At 46.3% G+C, this 19,191-nt stretch overlaps 1 protein-coding gene across 1 annotated transcript in view; it reads right to left on the bottom strand.

The window, feature by feature from the left end:
* The window catches only part of PDIA4 (protein disulfide isomerase family A member 4), a 160,956-nt gene that overhangs the window by 14,708 nt on the left and 127,057 nt on the right, over positions 1-19,191 (bottom strand). Inside the window, exons 8-9 of the mRNA XM_069613345.1 lie at positions 11,897-12,053; positions 4,456-4,689 (exon numbers count right to left, since the gene is read on the bottom strand). Coding sequence (XP_069469446.1) covers positions 4,456-4,689; positions 11,897-12,053 — 391 coding nt within the window. The remainder of the gene's footprint in view (positions 1-4,455; positions 4,690-11,896; positions 12,054-19,191) is intronic.

The following is a 19,191-nucleotide window of genomic DNA, read 5'->3' as shown; positions in this document are numbered from 1 at the left end:
ATGTTCTTGTTCACTTTAATTTAGGGGTTTTCGGGTCAATCAGTTGTGGTACTCGCTGTGGTTCTCAACATCAGCTGTGTTTGGCTGGGTGTTTTGGAGTGCGATACCTTCCCGGGCTCGTAAATTTCTTGGCGAGGGGACCATCAGCGCCTTCTCCCCACCCTGCGGAAGTTCTTATTCCCCATGTGCTTTCTGCAGTTGCAATCAGTTTATAGACATGTCTCATGCCTCTCCATTATAGGAAGTATGCATACATGGAGGGGGACATATTGTTAGTCCAGTGTGTGACCTCTTGTGGGGCTCTGGCAGTTCTTCAGTAATGCCGTTCCTTGCGGGGGCTGGCAGTTCCCTTCAGTAATGCCGTTCCTTGCGAGGGCTCTGGCAGAGTGGTACATGGTTGACCAGTCTTGTTCTGGGCTGTTTAGCTGGATTGCCCGGTGTCAGGTGTTCACAGTTTGGCTGCCGGCAGCGCCCCGTGTGCTTCGTTTGGGTCCAGGGGACGCTACCCGGCCGCGAGCGCCTGCCCGCTCAGGGGGTCATCCACCTGCCGAGACTCCAGCAGGCCAAAGAGTGGTTTCGGCGGGCCCCGACCGCCAGCACTTTGTGTGCGCTGCGCCACGGGGTCTGTGTCTCCAATAGGTTGGCTTTGCTCCCCGCGCGGGAAAGGGCTGCATCCACGGGTCGTTGGTATGCCCTTCTCCCTCTGTGCGACAGCCTTGATTTACCTTGATATGCTCCAGTTCCGCCGCAGCTCTGCGCTGCTTCGCCCACCTGATGGGCTGCCTGGCGTCTCGGGCAGGACGGGAGGATGACTGCGCTTACTCGCATGTTATCGTCTCTGGTGTTCGCGCTCTGTCAGCGGGTTCCGGCCAGAGCAGGCAATCAGCCTCCGCCAGGGACCCTCGGTGGGATCAGCGGACCACCAGCAAGCTTCGCTCCGGCAGTGAGGTCTTGGGTGAGTTATATTTTATTGGTGCTGTTGGTCGCTCAAGCTCCGGCGCAGTCTCCGCCAAGGTTGTGTGTTGTGTTGGTTCCCTCGGTATCGGGCTACCGGGATGAATCTTGGCGGGCGGTCATCTTGGCTTCTCCTCCTCGGGCTCTGCGGCGATTTTCCAGAGGCCGTTTGTGCAGGAAAACGTATGCGCTTTCGGATGAATTTATCAGCCGCGGTTATGGTGGAGTATGTGATATCAGCAGTGGTCTTCTGGGTGCTGCAAAGAGTCAGATTCAAGGATTACTAGGATATTCACGGGCGCCGCGGGAGCAATGGAGGTTCACATCTACATTGCTTCGCTGCTGGCCACGCCCCCCCCCCTTCAGGACACTTTTGAACAATATGCAAATGTAAAGTTCTGTCGGGAAAAACAGCGGCATTCTGGGACTCCCTGAAGCTGGACATTTCCTTAATCCAATTCTAAATGCAAAGGAAGCAAGCTTTGCAAATGAAATCATAGTACAATGCACTAGGTGATCAATAAACACTACTATACAGTGGGAATTGATCAAATGACTATGCATTATAGGATTGATTTAAAAGAAGAGAATATAGGAAAACCTTATTGAAAAAGTGAATGTTTTCACCACTGCCAATTACTTGTCGGATCATAATTATGTATGTACACAAACAGGACAGCCTATCCAATACCACAATATTTCAAACATACTTATACTATTAGTGGTACAGGGTTGTCCAACTATAGGCCTTGAGGGCCGAAATCCTGACCGGTTTTCAGGATATCCCTCATGTACATGCATGAGAAAACAATTGCATACATTTAAAATCACTGTATGCACATTTATCCCATGAATACTAATGAGTGGTATCCTGAAAATCGACATGTTTCTGTGCCCTTCGACCCCCCCCCCCCCATCCCCCTCCCCCAAAAGCCTGGAATTGGACAACCTTGCTCTAGTACTTCACCGTATTGGAGATCAATCTTCTCAGTCTCCCTTCAATCATTTTGGAACCAACCTGTTTGTGTAGTCATACCTTACTATTTTTCAGCTAAGTGGTCACACAAACATGCTCTTTTGAATTGACGTTAAATTGAAATAGGTTTTACATTAAAGAAAAAGTACCATTTATAATAACGATCCTGAACAAGGTTCGGATATTCTTGATGGGGAACTGAAACACCGAATATAATGTGGAGAGAAGGGTGACTAAGATAAGATCGTAGACACAGTCAAGTACTGCAGTATATATTGTAATCTTTGGCATAGTGGCGTTGGTTGGAATGTCTAGACTGGTGGGTTTATATAAATGTAATGACATGGAACTGGTAGTTAAGGAATAATTGAACATTTTTAAAATGACATTTATCATCGTTTTCTTGTGAATTTCCTTACAACTTGCCGTGCTTTCTTATTCGATTTAATGATTTGATTATGTGAAGGATTGTCATTAAATTCTCAGTGGTTATTGGTGTACTTGTTACATGAGAACCCAGTGTTCTTTGCATCTCAAAGCTATAGTAGTTTTAAAGTATTTTGTTTTAGTTACAAGGAGCATGCAATTTGTGGATGTTGAATTACTGGTTATATCTTTGGTATAAAAGCGTGGGTGTTGTACACCTGTACCAGCTTCCCACCTCTGCCCCCCCCCCCAAAAAGACGTTGCAGCTTGCTACCATTTAAAAACTTAATTGCAATGGTATTTTTTAATGATAGACAGATTTTCATTTGGGGAATTAAAATGAGAATACTTTAGAATATATGCACATGAGAAGGTTCACGCAACCTTCAAATTCTAATGTTTATAATCACTCATTCAAATAAGAGTACTCCCTGACTTCCAACAGGGTAATGCTACAGTACTAGTCATCTCTACCAAAAGAATAGTTATATTCTTGTAGTGTTCACTATCATTTAATGTTAGAACTACGGCCTACTGGATTCCCAGACATACCTTACTGCTTTGAGAATAATGACAGTAATGAGCTTTACAAATATTACATAAGAAAACAATGAAGATCCATGACGGAGACCTCCAGGTAAGACCCAAGACACTGTTGGATCACTGTGATGAAATTAACCACAAATTCCCCGTGATGCAGTCCCCGAATTAAAGCCAACGAAGACTTTGGTACCCAGCCAGCAAAAACAAAAAAGTTGCACTATCAAATTAGTAGCTAAAGATGACTTGTAAATGCCGCCCTTTTTGACCGAGGCCTAGACACAAGGCAATGTGTCAGCAACAAGTCATAATTTAACTGCAGTTCGATAGGAATCGAGAATCACAGCTTGCAAGGGAAAGAAGTGCCTGGACAGAGCACCAGCGTTGCACATCGGTTGCCTCAGGACTTTTTAAGGACTAAAGGTGAAGTATATTAAACAGGTGCCAGGGCCTGATCACATGCAGGGTCTTCAAAAATGTGCAGGTTACACAAATCTGCAACAGAACCTTGTTGATCGTACATTTTGCTGATAATGAACCAAAATACTGAGCGATTAATTTAAACACTATCAAGGGACTCTGACGTGATAACAAAATAGAAACACATTAAATAGCACTTGAAGGGACCACCTGCAGTGTCACTAGGTTTAGATGGCGCACAATACATTGATTCATATTATGAAATGGGAGTACTTTAGTCCCAGTTTTATGAAGTTGTAGTACAACAAATTCTCATCCATAATGGGTCACCTATTAGGTGAGAGAAACGTTGAACTCCAAGCGAGATATTGTTTTGTAATCCATATTTGTACCTAGTTATTCATGTAAATAAAAACATGTTAATCTTATCATTTGCCAGATGCGGCTATAAAACAGTTCCTTTGTGGCAAGCTCTGCTCGGACCACTGATAAAGACCGATCAGGAGCTATTTGGGTGGAAGTACGGGGCAGGCCCCTAGGTTTACGTGGTTTCCTAGATTTGTATGGGAGCATTTACAAGTTTTTAGGAGTAAATTGAGTGGTATGCGGTTTTTAAGGCAGAATGTGGTTCAATTTATGATTAATTGGAGCAATAGAGCATAACGGAAGATAGTTTCTAAATTGTGAAATTACACACATCTTCTAAAATGTTGTCCATATGACTACCCTGCCACGCTCTACACCACCAGATTCCAACCTACAAGGCAACACACCTTATGCAACGTTCTCTGGAGTACATCAATGTACCCATCCAAAGAAAGGTACTTCCAATTCAGAATAACACACTTCTGATGGCATACAAATTAAACGAGCAATACACAAATGGCCACTGGAAATGAACCTCTCCCCACAAAACGTGTGATGTTTTGGAAGGAGAAAAATTGGCCAAGAGGAACCCTCAATGTCCGAACCCGGCATTCCATGAACATACAGGTTTCACTCCTGCCTTGATGCTCAATGTTTATGTTGTAGCACACTTTCATAATAATTAAGTCCACCTTTCCATTTAAAAAGGAAATCCCATGCATTACCTTTAAAATCATATGGGGAATTTCTATCCATTGAAGAGAACAGCTTACCTTTTTTGAATGACAAAACGAATTCCCTTAAGACCTCAGAATCAAATTCCTCTGCTTCCATTGCATATTTCTTGCCACGCGTATCTTGGAGACCAACATTAACCTCTTCTCCACTATCACTCAAACCCAAGTCATTCAGTTCACTGGAATAGTCCTCCTCATTGGCAATGGCAAATGTATATTCTGGAAAGTCCTTTGCTACCTCCAAAACTTTGCTTCGCCAATACTGGGTTGCTGAAAAATGGAATTAAAATGTCTGGTTCAAGGAGGCAGGATGGAGGGTTCTACAAATATATCACAACTTTTGACAACACATGCTCCAAACAGGTTTAATAAACTGATACAGGTGTGAACCTAACCTACCATACTCCCAAGCAAATGTTTTGGCAGGAAAATGCATTTTTCACAGAAGATGTTTAAGCAGGTGCAAAGTGAGAATATTAGCTTTCTCAAACTAGATCAGTAAATTACACTTGGCGTTCCCCCATTATCACCCAGGTGTTAAGATTTCAGACTCCAGCCAGGATCAATCATGTTGGGCACAAAGAATTATGCACTTCAGTTAACAGTCCTTATTCTGCCCCCATGCACCAAAGGGGTTGCACAATCAACAAACTGTTAATCAAGGGAAAGGCTCCAGTGATAAATTCAGAAGTCGTGTCGCTTTGGCCTTTTCCTGTAGTCAATAGTAGCTGATAAAGCTCAAGGAAGTCTTCTCCTGTTGAACAGATGGGTAGGACACCTACTTCACTGAGGCGGCAGTTACGGTAACATCAAAAGACTGGAAATGGTAGGAGACTCGAGACAGACATTTCCAGTTTCTCTAGGATATATATATATATATATGAGAATGCATTACTTACCGTAAAAGCATTTCTGATGGTTGTATCTGCTTAGATTCACATGCTGTGCATAGGTCTGACATCCAGTGGTCACTGCGGAGTATTGCATTTTGTTTTTCGTAGTCGAAAAAGGGGACGTCGACAAGGCGTGTCTGAAACACTATCCCTATAGTGACGTGCGTTGTACCCACAATCCCTCACGCGTCGAGGTCCCTCTGTTTGTATTTTTCTGCCCTGAGGGAGCCTTCTAGACGTGAGTGAGTACAGAAAAGAGAGAGATATATAAAGGAAGTCTATGTTCCTTCCATCCGAGCGGGGAGGAAGGGTGGGCGCATGTGAATCTAAGCAGATGCAACCATCAGAAATGCTTTTACGGTAAGTAATGCATTCTCTTCTGATGTTTGTTAATCTGCTTAGAATCACATGCTGTGCATAGACTAGCGAGCAGTACCCGGAGTTGGCGGTGGGTTATGAGAAGGAACAGTAGCGAAAAGGTGTCGTAATACTGCCTGTCCCACCTGGGAGTCAGATCTAGAGAGTGTATCTAGACAGTAGTGTTTTGTAAAGGTGTGCACAAAACTCCAGGTAGCCGCTTTGCAGATGGACTCAAGGGGAACATTTGCAATGAATGCTATGGATGCCCCCATGCCTCGAGTAGAGTGTGCTCTTGGCCTAAAGGGCAGTTCTCTCTTAGCAAGAGTATAGCAGAGAGTGATGCATTGAACAATCCATCTAGAAATAGTGGATTTTGAAACCGCATCTCCTTCTCTTCCTGCTGCCACCGAGACGAAGAACTGATTAGTCTTCCTCAGTGGTCTGGTTCTTTCCATGTAGAACATGACCGCTCTGCGTACATCTAGTGTGTGCAGAGTCCTTTCTCCCAAATTGGAAGGATTTTGAAAGAACGTTGGTAGTTCTATAGATTGGTTTACGTGGAATTTAGAAATAAATTTCGGAGCAAACCTAGGGTGAGTGCGTAGAACCACTTTATCTTTGTGAACTGTAACGAAGGGGTCTAGAATAGAAAGAGCCTGAAGTTCACTTACTCTCCTGATGGAGGTGATAGCTATTAAAAAAGCAGTCTTAAGCGTGAGGTGTTTAAGAGATGCTTTGTGCATGGGTTCGAATGGAGAGCCCATGAGTCTGGTAAGTACCACATTAAGGTCCCATCCGGGAGCTGGGTCAGCTATCGGGGGGGGTGTATTCTCTTTACTCCCTCCATGAAGGCCTTTATAACAGGGATCCTCCACCACGACACTTTGAGTTGGGAAGTGGTGTATGCAGAAAGTGCCGCTAGGTGTACTTTAATGGAGTTAAGCACTAGACCTGAATCCAATAGGTGGGTCAGGTATAGGACTACATGTGTGGGAGAGCAGTCAATAGGGTTGATGCTTTTACTCCTGCACCAGATGACAAATCTTTTCCACTTGCTAGAATAGCAGTGGCGAGTGTTCGGTTTTCTGGCTTCCCTGAGGATGTCCATGCATCTTTGCGGGAGTTGTAGATGTCCGAACTCTATGATCTCAGGAGCCAAGCTGCTAAGTTCATGTTCTGGGGGCATGGATGTAGAGTCCTGCCCTTGTCCTGAGACAGCATGTTGTACGGGCAGGGGAGTTTTACTGGGGGGGATAGAGACATCTCCATCAAGTGAGCGAACCATGGTTGTCGTGCCCACATTGGGGCCACTAGTATCATGGTCACTTGTTCCTGGTGCATCTTGTGCACCACTCTGTTGAGAAGGGGAGTCGGGGGAAAAGCGTAAACAAATTTCCCTGACCATTGCATCGACAGACCGTTCCCCTTGGATTGGTTCTGGGGGTACCTGGAGGCGTAACTTAGGCATTGTGAGTTTTCCAGGGTTGCGAACAGGTCTATTTCTGGGAATCCCCATTGTGTGAAGACGTCGAAGACGATGTCTTCGTGCAGGCGCCATTCGTACTCTTCGGGCAGGGGGAAATCTCTGCTGAGACTGTCTGCCAGCAGATTGAGTTCCCCGGGTACATGTAGTGATAGTAGGAACATGTCCTGTTTGAGAGCCCACTTCCATATATTCTGGGCCAGCTTGGACAGGCCTGGAGAGTGGGTGCCCCCTTGCTTGTTGATCTAGTACATGGCTGTGGTGCTGTCTGTAAGGACCATTACTGTTTTGCCTTGTAGGTGTTTCTGGAAGGCTCTTAGCGCCTTGAACACAGCTAGTAGCTCCAGAAGATTTATGTGTTTGGATGCTACGTTCGGAGTCCACACTCCGTGAGCAGTCTGATGGGATAGGTGCGCCCCCCATCCTGTGAGGGATGCGTCTGTGGTTAGAGTGGCTTCCGCCGCGGGTGTGGCAAAGGGTTTCCCTTTTTCCATGTTTTCCTTTGTCCACCACCGTAGCGAGAGAACCAAGGCTTGCGAGACCACAACTAGATCCTCCCATAGTCCGCTGGCCTGACACCACTGGCTGTTGAGCCACTCTTGCATTGGGCGCAGGCGCGCGTGAGGTACCAAATAAATACACGACGCCATCATTCCTAGCAGGCGCATTGCTTTGCGTACCGTCACCTCTCGACCGGTCACATATTGAGGGATTTGAAACAGCATGTTTTGGACCCTCTCTTTGGAGGGGAAGACGAGGCCGTCCTTCGTTTGAATTAGAGCCCCTAGGAATTGCTTGATTTGACTGGGGTCTAAACTGGACTTCTTTTCGTTGATGGAGAAGCCCAACTTGAACAAAAGGTCTACCGTCTTTTGGGTATTGGAGAAGCATGTTTCGTAAGAATCCCCTGTTATGAGCCAGTCGTCGAGGTAAGGGTAAACTGGGATGGACAACCTGCGCAGGTGGGCCGCTGCCACTGCCAGCACCTTCGTGAATACCCTTGGTGCTGTTGCTATGCCGAAGGGTAGCACTTTGAACTGGTAGTGTTTGCCCTCTATCATGAACCTGAGGTATTTTCTGTGCGCTGGCAACATTAAAATATGAAAGTATGCATCTTTCATGTCCAATGTTGTCATGTAATCTCCCTGAGAAAGCAGTGGGATCACTTCCTGTAAGGTTACCATACGAAACTTTTGGGGTTTGATAAACTTGTTCGCTGGGCGCAGATCTAATACAGGGCGCATGGTTAGATCCTTTTTGGGTACAAGGAAGTACACTGAATAAATACCTTCCGTTACCTGAGATAGAGGCACGACCTCTATGGCTCCTTTTTCCAGCAGTTGTTGTACTTCTTGGAGAAGGATGGCAAGATGTTCCGGTGTCATGCGACGTCCCCTCGGGGGTCTGTAGGATGGGGAACTGTTGAATTCGATACAGTATCCGTGGGCTACGGTGGAAAGTACCCAACGGTCTGACGTTATCTCCTCCCATGCAGGAAGAAAGGATGTTATCCGGCCCCCGACCGGCGTTGCATGGGAGGGGACGCGAATCTTCGCGTCACTTGGAGTTGGGGGCTTGGGAGCCTCTGGGGGTGGATCCCCGACCTCTCCCTTTACCCCGGCGTTGGCCTCTTTGGCTGTACTGCCCACTATTGGTCTGGTAATTGGTGGCAGGGTATAGTTGATGCTGACTTTGTTGTTGTTGTTGGCCATGAAAAAAGCGTTTGTTGCCATAGCCGCGTCTGGTAGTGGGCTTAGAGATTTGGTCAAGAGTCTTGATAGTATCGAACTCTTTTTTAGCCATCTCTAGAGCTTCATCCACCGCTTTTCCGAAGAGGTTAGAGTCTTCCACAGGTTTATTTATTAAAGACGCCTGTGTCTCCGGTTTAAACCCTGAGTTGCGCAGCCATACATGGCGTTTTAGGAGTATTCCCTGTACCAGGGAACGTCCCGCTGTTTCTGCCGCGTCTAGAGAGTTTTTTACAATGCTCTGGTTCACCTGGGTTCCTTCGCCAATAGTTGAAAGTAGGCGTGTACGTAAAGGCTCCGGTGCTTCCTCGGCGTCCTTGCGCAGTTTGGCCCACTGCGCGTCTGCATAGCTAGCAAGCAAAGAATTGTTGTTCGCAATTCTTGCTGAGAAGGCAGCCGAGGAAGTTACTCTTTTTGCAAGGGCATATAGCCTTTTGCCCTCCTTGTCAGGGGGTGCCTCACTGGTGGAAAGTGGTACCCCTGCCCTCTTTCTAGTATTAGATACTACTGGGAATCCGGAATGGAATGTCCCCTAATGTAGAGCGGGTCTGAGGGAGAAGGAGTGAAAAGTTTTTCAATTCTCGGATTGACCCCTCTGATCAATGCGGGAGTGGCCAGCGAAGGGATGATTCTTCTCTTCACTGAAGCTAGGAGGGGAATGGTCTGGCTGACCGGGGGTTTCTCTTTAATTACTTTTTCCACAAAGTCTAATTCTGGAGAGAGCTCCCCAGTGTCCAGTTCGAAATGTGCTGCTGCTCTGCGCAACAGTGCATTGAAAGTGGGCTGATCGTCAATTGGAGACGTGTTCCTAACCGGTGAATCGTCAGGAGGATTTAGGATTAGGACATCAGTGTCGGAATATACTGATGGGGATTGCCAGGGGTGCGAAGGTCCTTCTTCAGTGTCTTCTCTGAAGCCTTCTTCTATAATGTCTGGCCTGTCTTCCAGACATTCCTCCTGGTTCTGTCCTTCATCGTCCATGAAATCATCCTCCTCCTCCAAGTATTGTTCCTCCCCAGTGAGGTCGTATGTGTTATGGAAGTCTGAGGCTGTGTCCACCTGGGGATCGACTAGCCTTGGATTTTTGGCCCGGGGTCCTCCTGAGGCCCTTCTCTAGTCCTCTTGGGAGTTTGAGAGGTCTGGGTATTCATAAACCTTTCCATCCTCTCCATACAGAGGTGGAGTCTTTCCATGGTTTCATGGGGTACCCCAGAGCGGTCTGGCGGGGGAAAAATAGTCATCTAGCTGGAAACGGCTCAACCTCTCCCAAAGCGTCGAGGAAAGTGTCCCGTCGCCCTCCGAAAAACCTTCAGGTGTGCTGGGTGACCCCCCGACTGAAGGGGGTAGTCCCTGCCTTTCTTTGGGCTTTTTCGGCGTGTCTTTCGACTTATGCGTAGCGCTCGATGTGTTCTTCGGCGTACGCTTCTGGGCGTCGGCTACAGCGATCCTCGCCAAGCTTTCGGCGACTCGTTTGTCGGCGACTAGTTTGTCGGCGGAAGCTTGCGTTTTCGACGCTATGGGTGTCGAACGCTCTACGACGGTATGCGCCTTCTGTTGATGCGCGCCAGCCGATGGTTTGGGGGCGGCGCCCTTATTTGCCGAAAGCCCAGTCGCTGGTCGCGGCTGCGGTTGCGAGAGGGGCTTCGAACCCGAACGGTCCGAGGAGGCCGCCGGTGGAACCTGCGTCTCCTTGGGCGCCGAAGCTCTTTTCGTTTTAGACGAAGAAGAGCCGTGGGTTGTGTGCTTATGTGAGTCTTTGTGTGCGTCAGTGTCGCCGGGGTGTTCATCCCCATAAGCAGGGCGTGAGCCGAGCCCGTCGGGGCCGGGGACAGACGACGAAGCGCGCAAGCGCTCCTTAGAGGGGGTTTCGACTTCCGTAGCGGAGGTCGTGTTATCGCGTTCCTCGTCACTGTCGGTGGTAGCAGCGGCGGGTGAACCTTCGGCCTTCGACATCGCGTAGGCCGCCCACCTTTTAACCCTACGGTCTTTTAGAGTTTTAGGCTTAAGAAGCCGACAAGCCGCGCAACCTTCCTCCTTGTGATCGAGGGGCAAGCAGCGGTTACACCGTGAATGCTTGTCCTTCCAAGTAAATTTGCCTTTGCAAAGCGGGCAAAACCTAAAGGGTGTCCTCTCCATAGCCGAGGCAATAAATCGCGATAAGCACCCCAAGGGAAAGGAAGGGGAAAGGGAAAGGCAAAGGCATTCTCAGAAAAGACCCAGAGATGTCCCACGACCCCGCTCTCCCTACTGTATATGGCCTGCGAGGCCAGGCCACGTGTTCGGCAGCGCCGAAGGATTTCCTCCGCTCGACCCTCCGTCGAAGATCTTGCTCGGCGGAGAACAGCTTACAACTGCGTCGAGGGAGGGATTATTAATATTATGAGAAAAAACGTCCAAAGGTCGAGGAGTTGCAATGTCTCTCGAGGAGCTCCGCGTGAAGGCGACCAGAAGCTGGGCGGAAAAAAACAATGAGGGACCTCGACGGGTGAGGGATTGTGGGTACAACGCACGTCACTATAGGGATAGTGTTTCAGACACGCCTTGTCGACGTCCCCTTTTTCGACTACGAAAAACAAAATGCAATACTCCGCAGTGACCACTGGATGTCGGACCTATGCACAGCATGTGATCCTAAGCAGATTAACAAACATCAGAAATATATATATATTTTTTTTTTTTAAACAGTTGTCTTTGGCAGGCATTAGAAGCATAGCAGATTTTTAAATTCGGTTTGATGTGATTCTATGGGCAAATTACTAAATTTTAGACCACAGGGAGTTAAAACATTTCAAATGACCCTTCTCTGACTGCATTTTATTTTCCAGACCGCAACTAGTAATTGGGACTACTTTCTGGCAGTTTCAAACATAAGCTCCAGCCTAAAACGTTAAATATTTCAGATGTGCTTTACAGTTTTAGATTTGCTAGGCCTCATCCTGCACCATCTATGTCTGCACAGCAAAGTAGGTTTCTAAAAATGGAAAGCGCCATACCAACACGAAAATCAAAGCTGAAGTCAACACTGTAGTAAACGGTCACCAAGGGACGCTTTGTGTATCTCTTCGCATCGTTGGAGGTCTTGCGCTGCCCAACCAATGGCAAAGTGTACTTGGACACATGCTCCTTAATGTCAGATTCCGAGGTTGAATCCTGAAAGTGTAAGGACACTATATAAATACACAACAAAATACCTCTGGCAACGACTCATGTTTACTACAAATTAGGCTCTTTTGCTAGAAGCTCTTTTGCTAGTTAGATCTACATTTACAAAATATAACCTGGGGAAAATCTGCTTTCCGACAAACAGCAGTGGACCGGTGAGTGACCAGCATACCATATATTGGATTTCTACACATTATTAAACAAAACATGCTTGTTTCAAGGATTCAAGAGTTCAGGGGAATTTCTTTCCTTTATTTTTGGGTAGTGCTAAAATATGCAAGATAAACCTGCCCCATTTCTTCTTTCTAGTTATGAAATCAGGACCAGGATAAGTGCTTTTTAGTAAATAAAATAAAACAATGTAAAAAACCACAGTTTCTGCAAGAGTCCGTTTCTGCAAGACTCACTATCTCGTTAAAATTACCTTTCATGCGCACACTCCTGTACTTCAGTTTATAAAACCCTGTGATCGGTGACGTTGACCGACCCAAGGAAGAAATGTGAATGGCAACATGTGAAAATGCCCTTCTAATGCATGTTGCCTCGTGCCTCGCTTGGGACTAAAGTATTGAAAGGTTACTTTGAGAGACTAATAGTCACAATCCTGGAACCTCGTAAAGATGCGGTTCAAAAGGAATAGTGGTTTTTACATGTGGGAAGTTAGTTCTGTGGACTAGGTGAGGAACGCGGCCATAGGGTTATCATGGAGTATAGTGTACCCATGTTGTAAAAACGTAATTGTTCTAATAGCACAAGTGGGCTCAAAGCATCCATGATCTTGGATGATCACAGAGTTGTGGAAACCCAATAACCAACCAGCTTAAGGCACCACATTCTGGTATACTCCACACTACTAAAGGAGAGCGCACAACACATGCTCTACCACTCCGGCTAGACCAGGTAGTTCTCTGATGGCACCCAATTGAGAAGCAGAAAGAGCGATGTGCAAGAAAGCAGCGTGGAAGTACAGAGCGAACCGAAAAGAACTATAGCCCAGACAAAGCTGACCAGTTTAAAAACCAAAATATTGTTTCTTTATGCAGTTCTAAAAAAAAAAAAAAAAAAAAAAAAATCGTTCTTCCACCCACAACTAGCATAATTTACTAGTGCACAATAACACGTCTCAAATATAGTAGCTGACAAGACTAATTTGTACTTCATGCAAATAAAGTGAGGAAGTTAAACATTCAGCATGTTCTTGTAACATGGAGTTCCATCTATGTACGCAGTACAAGTATATTGTATGAGGGAAACAAACTACTGTGGAGCCCCATTCCAGTACAACAAGAACACCCCCACCCCCTTCATGGGACATTTGCAAAATCCACAAGTCTGCAGATTTTCAGTTAGTCCCATGTTTTACAGAGTGCTTTCTGTGGCTCTTGTGGATAACCGCAACGCCAAGGCTCAAGAACCACTTCTGGGCATACCTCACATACATGGGGTGACCAGTGTAAAAGTGAAGGATTGCCATGAGACTAACTGGGTAGTGGAGCAGCTAATTACCAGTCTGCCCACCGTATCAATTGAAAGCTGCAGCAACCTGCTCACGGACCTTCCAAGCCAGTACATCCAGTGGGAATAAAATTGATTTGCCACAGTTGATTAAAAAAACCCAGGTAATAAGTTGTCAAAACCCTCCAGCATGTGCGATATTTGTAGTGGGGCAGTGCATATATCAGTCTGCACTAGCGGTGTCACGGTATTAGTTTTATGACGGTACGATAACCTTCTTGCCAAATGGTAGATCAGAGTTATCGCGGTATAGCAGGTGGAGTTAACTAATCTTAACAAATATTTTCTAAAAAGGTCATACATTGTCAGATTCATCACAAACAAAACCAGACACCCAGGGCCAGAATTGGGCTTTTCAACATACTTTCCACTGAAATGCTCCCCCTTGCTTCCACCAAACACACGTATGGAGAGGGGGAGGGGAGAAGCCCTGCTGCGACTGGCAAAGCAAACTGAATATCTTTTCTTAAGTGGTCATTTAGGCTTTTAGCTCCCCCACTGACTACTGGTGAAGATTAACATGTTGCCATCTTGATAACCTGCATGCCACAAATCAATGGAGGCTGATGGTAGCACACACACACACGCACACACACACACACACACGCACACACACGCACACGCACACGCACACGCACACGCACACGCCTTCAGTTTACTTGCAGGCCAAAAGTGTTCAGTAATCACAGACATGTTACCCTTTGGTATGGCAGCAGGGAATACCCACAGAGACTAGTGAATTTTGCAGTGTGACTTATTATATGTATATTCAATGATGGAACCAGGGAAATCCCCCATTGTAATATGTTTAGAGAACATTATCTATTATAAATATATACACCCCAAAGCCGCCAACCCAAAGTAAATCCTTTTCCTTCTTGGCACTGTATCTATTCTTCCCATTGCTAACGTACTGATTTTGTGTCAGGCACGTGTGGTTTATGGAATGGCATTAAAAACTGCTCCAACTGAAACTACTTGGCAGACGGCACATCCAACAGTGCAAGACCAAGACTGCGCAGCACTTGCTTACTGCAGCCTTTCCAAATCAGATTGAAAAGCACACTTAACGGTATAAACAATGTGACGGTTATTATTGTTCAATTAAGTGGTTCACTGTATCTTTAACGGTATACCTTTATACCGTTACATCCCTAGTCTGCACATAATGAAATCCATTGTGTGGCCCATTTGTTAGGCAAGACAGTATGCAGTAACCCTGTGGGGAGACTACACCAGTCTTGTCCTCTTGGTATTAGGTAACCCACCTCTTGGTATAGGTCTGTACTACACAAGTTGGTAGAGTGACTGAGCAGCCAGACATCTCAAGAGGGGTAAATGCGAGCTGTAGCATAGAAATCCACACATACGAGAACACTTCCACTCAAGGTTTTCTAGTGAAATATCTATTTAATGGTCCGTTTTAAATAAGCATTCTTTTAAAAGGGCAATGTGCAAATACTTTCTCAGAATCAAAGCAAGTAGATACTCTTTAGAGACGCTTCATACACACTTCCTACACCCTGAGGTGACTTCAATTACTAGGCCAGTATTGGCATTTATATATCACTTTGGTACTTGGCAAATTGAGGTTGTAAAAGAGGAAAGGTTAATGGAAGGAAAAAGGTTAACAGGTTCTCAGAGCATGTGAGCACTTTTAAAATCCCCCAATGAAGTTTAGATAAAACCTTTCCCAGCAATACTATTTAAAAACCAATGTACCACTTATGAGGGACAGTTAGAATCAACGTCAATGGGTTAGAAGAGTTTGCAGGGAGCCAAGGCAGCCAAAGTCAATTTGAACAATGTCTATGGAGCTGAGCCACTTCTTAGATAGCACAAAAGTCTTGCACAAAGTTAGAGAGTTTGTTGTAGAAAATCACTGCGGTTACACTTGTGAAAAGTTTGAGCTAGAATCAACTCTAGAAATCAGCTACTGCAAATCTCAACTGAGCCAAGCAAGCTACAGACAAAGATGTAAGTAGTCAGAACAGTACCTTAGGTTAGAAGAGGATCCAGATGGCTTGTGTTCTGGTTGCAGAGTTGCAGATCCGGTGGTCCTGGGCCTCAGTTGTGGGGACAAGGAGGACGTCTGGAGAACTCCTGCACAGCAGTTCCGAGGTCGGCAGCAGCCACGGGCTCTTTTCAGTTCAGCAGCACTTCGCGGTTTCAGCTACCGGCAAATAGCACCACTGCAGATTTTTCACACTGGATGGGCTTCCTTCCCTCCTTGAGTTCAGCACTCTGATGAGGTGACTCGAGCTTGGGTCGTCCTACTTCAGGAGGATCCTCTGGATCTTCATGGAGCTTCGGTTCAGCTTAAAGACGTTGCACTCTACTACGGATTTCTCGACCCCTGGCACTCTGTTCCAGCAGCAGCAAAGAAGTACAGCAGTTGTGCAAGGTCTTCCAGCAAAGTTAGTTGTGGGGTTAGTTGGTCCCACCAACCCAATGGAGAAAGTCGTCCTTTCCAGAGCTTCTCTTGTCGATTAGGAAAAGCAGTTTCAGCACAGCAGCAGGGCTTCACTGGGCAGTTCAACGGTCCAGGAGGATGCAACAAGCTTTTCTTCACGATCCCTTCATCGGATGTTTCTTGCAGTGGTCGACTGTCTTCATTGCAAGAAGCCTCGTCTTTTATGCAGGTTTCTCCAATTCATGCACAGCATAGCCGTCGCTCACACAGAAGGGTGGCTGTCTTGCAGGGACGGCCCGCCAGCCAATCAGGACTGGCTGAATTCAGGTTGCTCTGGAGATGAAGGACAGAGTTTCAGCACCCCCCTCACTTCCTGCCCTGCCAGACACACTAGAGCCAGAGGCAGGTTACAGTACTGAAGCCCACCAAAGGCAAAGCGAACAAAAGGGTTAAACCTGGTTTGGCGCGCAGAGTAAAACCCAAGAAAGACCTCACAAACAAGAAAAGGGCAAAAAAAGAAGACCGGGCCACTTTGTCACAATGGCCACCCATGGGTGCAAGACTGCAGCTGAGGATTCAGCCTGCGGTAGAAATGCACAATGGTAGGATAATTAAACCACTGCCATCTGCCATTTAAAGTAGTGAGGGGAACAAAAAATGTTACATGAGTAAGCAGGAAAAGGGGCTACTAAGTAACCCCGCCAGCACTCCACATAAAATGGGGTGTGCTGGACCTACATAGGAAAAAGAAGTAAAGTGATTTCACTTTACTACTCTTGGGAACAGTAGTGCACCCAAGTAAAGGTATTTAAACCTTAGGAGAAATCTAAAGGATTTCTCTGTGACACTGCACTGAAGGTGCGATGTGTCACCATACACAAAGTAGATGCCTACGAGTTTGTCAGACTCCAAAAACAAAGTAAACACAGAGTCCAAATCCGATCAAAAAATACATGAGAGAAAAAGGTCACTCACTCCAGGGTAGAAAGTAAAAGTCCTCAAGTCCAGCAAAAGAGCTGGGGATCTCGAAGGTTGAAGGGAATTGGCACAGAAATGAGAATTCTCCCCAACACCATTACATCCACCTCAGCTTTTTCGAGCATGCTCAGTAAACACAGGCATGAGTGGGGCTGTGAGTTTGCTACCCGACCACCTGGCCAAACCTTAAGAGCTTAGGTTCTGGGCCCTTTGAGGACAAACCCTGCATTTATTGCAGTCATGCAGGAATTCACTGTTCATGCCAGAATACACTGACGAATCGTGGTATACCATCACTTCTCCCCAAGGGGGCGGGGTGTCCCAGTGAGGCTAGGGAGGTGAGCCTACTCCGCAATACCCTCCCTAAGGGTAGAGGCAAGCAGGACTTCACCAGGAGAGACTCCCCTTCTGGGGACAAGGACTCTTATGAGGAACACCTTAAGCAGCATGTCATTAACCCTCCTTCAAAAATATCCTGTGAAGAAAGATGAAGACAACATTAGAATCTGTTATTGTCATCCAAATAAACTATTGGTACCTGTGAAAGAAAACGTATATGTACTAAAACGAAGGAAACCACAAAGTATACAGAGTACGAGTCAGAGTAGAAGGACTTGGACAGTATGCCGGAGAGGTTCCACGGCAGCGTCCTAAAACTTGTGAAGGAGAGAACCAGAGAGTTTTGAATGAGCTGACCGAGGTATGCTGAGGAAAATTGGGATGTGCAGCGTCCGATGCTAGAGAGAAGCTCAAGTACCGCTTCCAATGCATGGTGTGGAAAAAGAGACGCGAGACCGAGCTGAATACAAGGCGTCCTGAACCGGAGGGCAGGAGATCAGTGGTGGTGTGACTGCAAGAAAGTCGTGGTGGAGCTGGAGGTCCGTTAACAGCAAACCAACCGAAGAAGGAATGGACAGACCATTTGTGGCACTACCGAAGAAATGAGAAGCCAACCTGACAAGTGAAGAAGAGGGTCACAGCCTATTACGAACTCCATTGAGGCAAACCCTGAACAAGCCAGGTAACGGTGAAAGCGGGCGATGGACCGAAAGATCATTACTGGACCGTCCATACTCGTCCCAGCCAAGATAAATTATGGATATTAAAGGAAAAGGAAGATCTTAAGTTTGAATACAGAGAAAGGAGCAAACTTGTCCTCTGAAAGGAGAGGGCTAAAAAGAACTAGAATAAAACAAGGAGACTAAGGAGGAAAGAATGATTGACTGAAAGACTTCTGAAAATTGAAGAACCCAGCATTGGAACTGTATGATTTGATAAAAGTAGTTAACAAGACACTTTCATCTTATTGTACTTGGTGGAAAGAACCACCACACAGGAGAAGGGAGTCATTCTCCTGTACTTTTGTTGTTTTAATAGTGGTAGGGTTAGGATAGATTAGTTTGGACGGTGGACCGATCTTGATTTGGACGCTCACTGATGAGACGAGCACCTTAGTTAGCTTTATTAGGTAGGGAACACACGTAGCGCAGGGATTTCTCGCCTTACAATTAATGAACAACAGCAGTGAGATGAAGTCAAGAATCCATGTTCTTCATCTGATCCATCACACCACCAAAGGAGAACTTTGCCATTAGAGGAACAATATGCCTTAGGCAGTGAAATAATGACTGAATGAACACAGGTAAATACAGAGATCCTGACTAGGTCCTATACATGTCATGGACAGAAACCAATTGACCAGGAGAGAGCCTGTCCTTATTGCACTCCTTGTTTAGTTGTCATTGTTTCAAACAGGCTCAAAACTGATTCACACATTACCCTATAACTGTACAGTGCCTTAGATCGTGGACGTGGGGATACACATGGGTAGGCATATAGATAATTTCAGTGCATCATGTGAGAAACCCGATGGTGTCTCACCCGCTAGTGCCCGAGGATCTGTCACACAGGTGGCTAGGACATGGCCTTGGCTTTTGAATCCAGTTCCTGGGGGTTGACCAGTGCGGGAGGACCACCTGGATGAGGGGTCTTCAGGGAGTGGAAATGGGATACCAAATGGCGAGATGCTGTATCCCCTTTCTAGGAACACCTTTACCCCATCATACCAGGCAGAACACCCGCCACCCCTCTTTCTGACACAGACCCTTTCCCACGGACAGCTCACTGTGAAAGAAAACGGACTAACACCCAAGCCTTATACCTGACGTGTCCCAATACAACATTCTCCAATACAATGGTCAGGCAATTACTGATCATTAC

The sequence above is a fragment of the Ambystoma mexicanum genome, chromosome 5p, assembly GCF_040938575.1.
Source record: "Ambystoma mexicanum isolate Mex_15411 chromosome 5p, UKY_AmexF1_1, whole genome shotgun sequence".
In the NCBI taxonomy this organism is placed as follows: domain Eukaryota; kingdom Metazoa; phylum Chordata; class Amphibia; order Caudata; family Ambystomatidae; genus Ambystoma; species Ambystoma mexicanum.
Note: the sequence above shows the minus strand (reverse complement) of the source record. Positions and strands in the feature narration are given on the sequence as shown.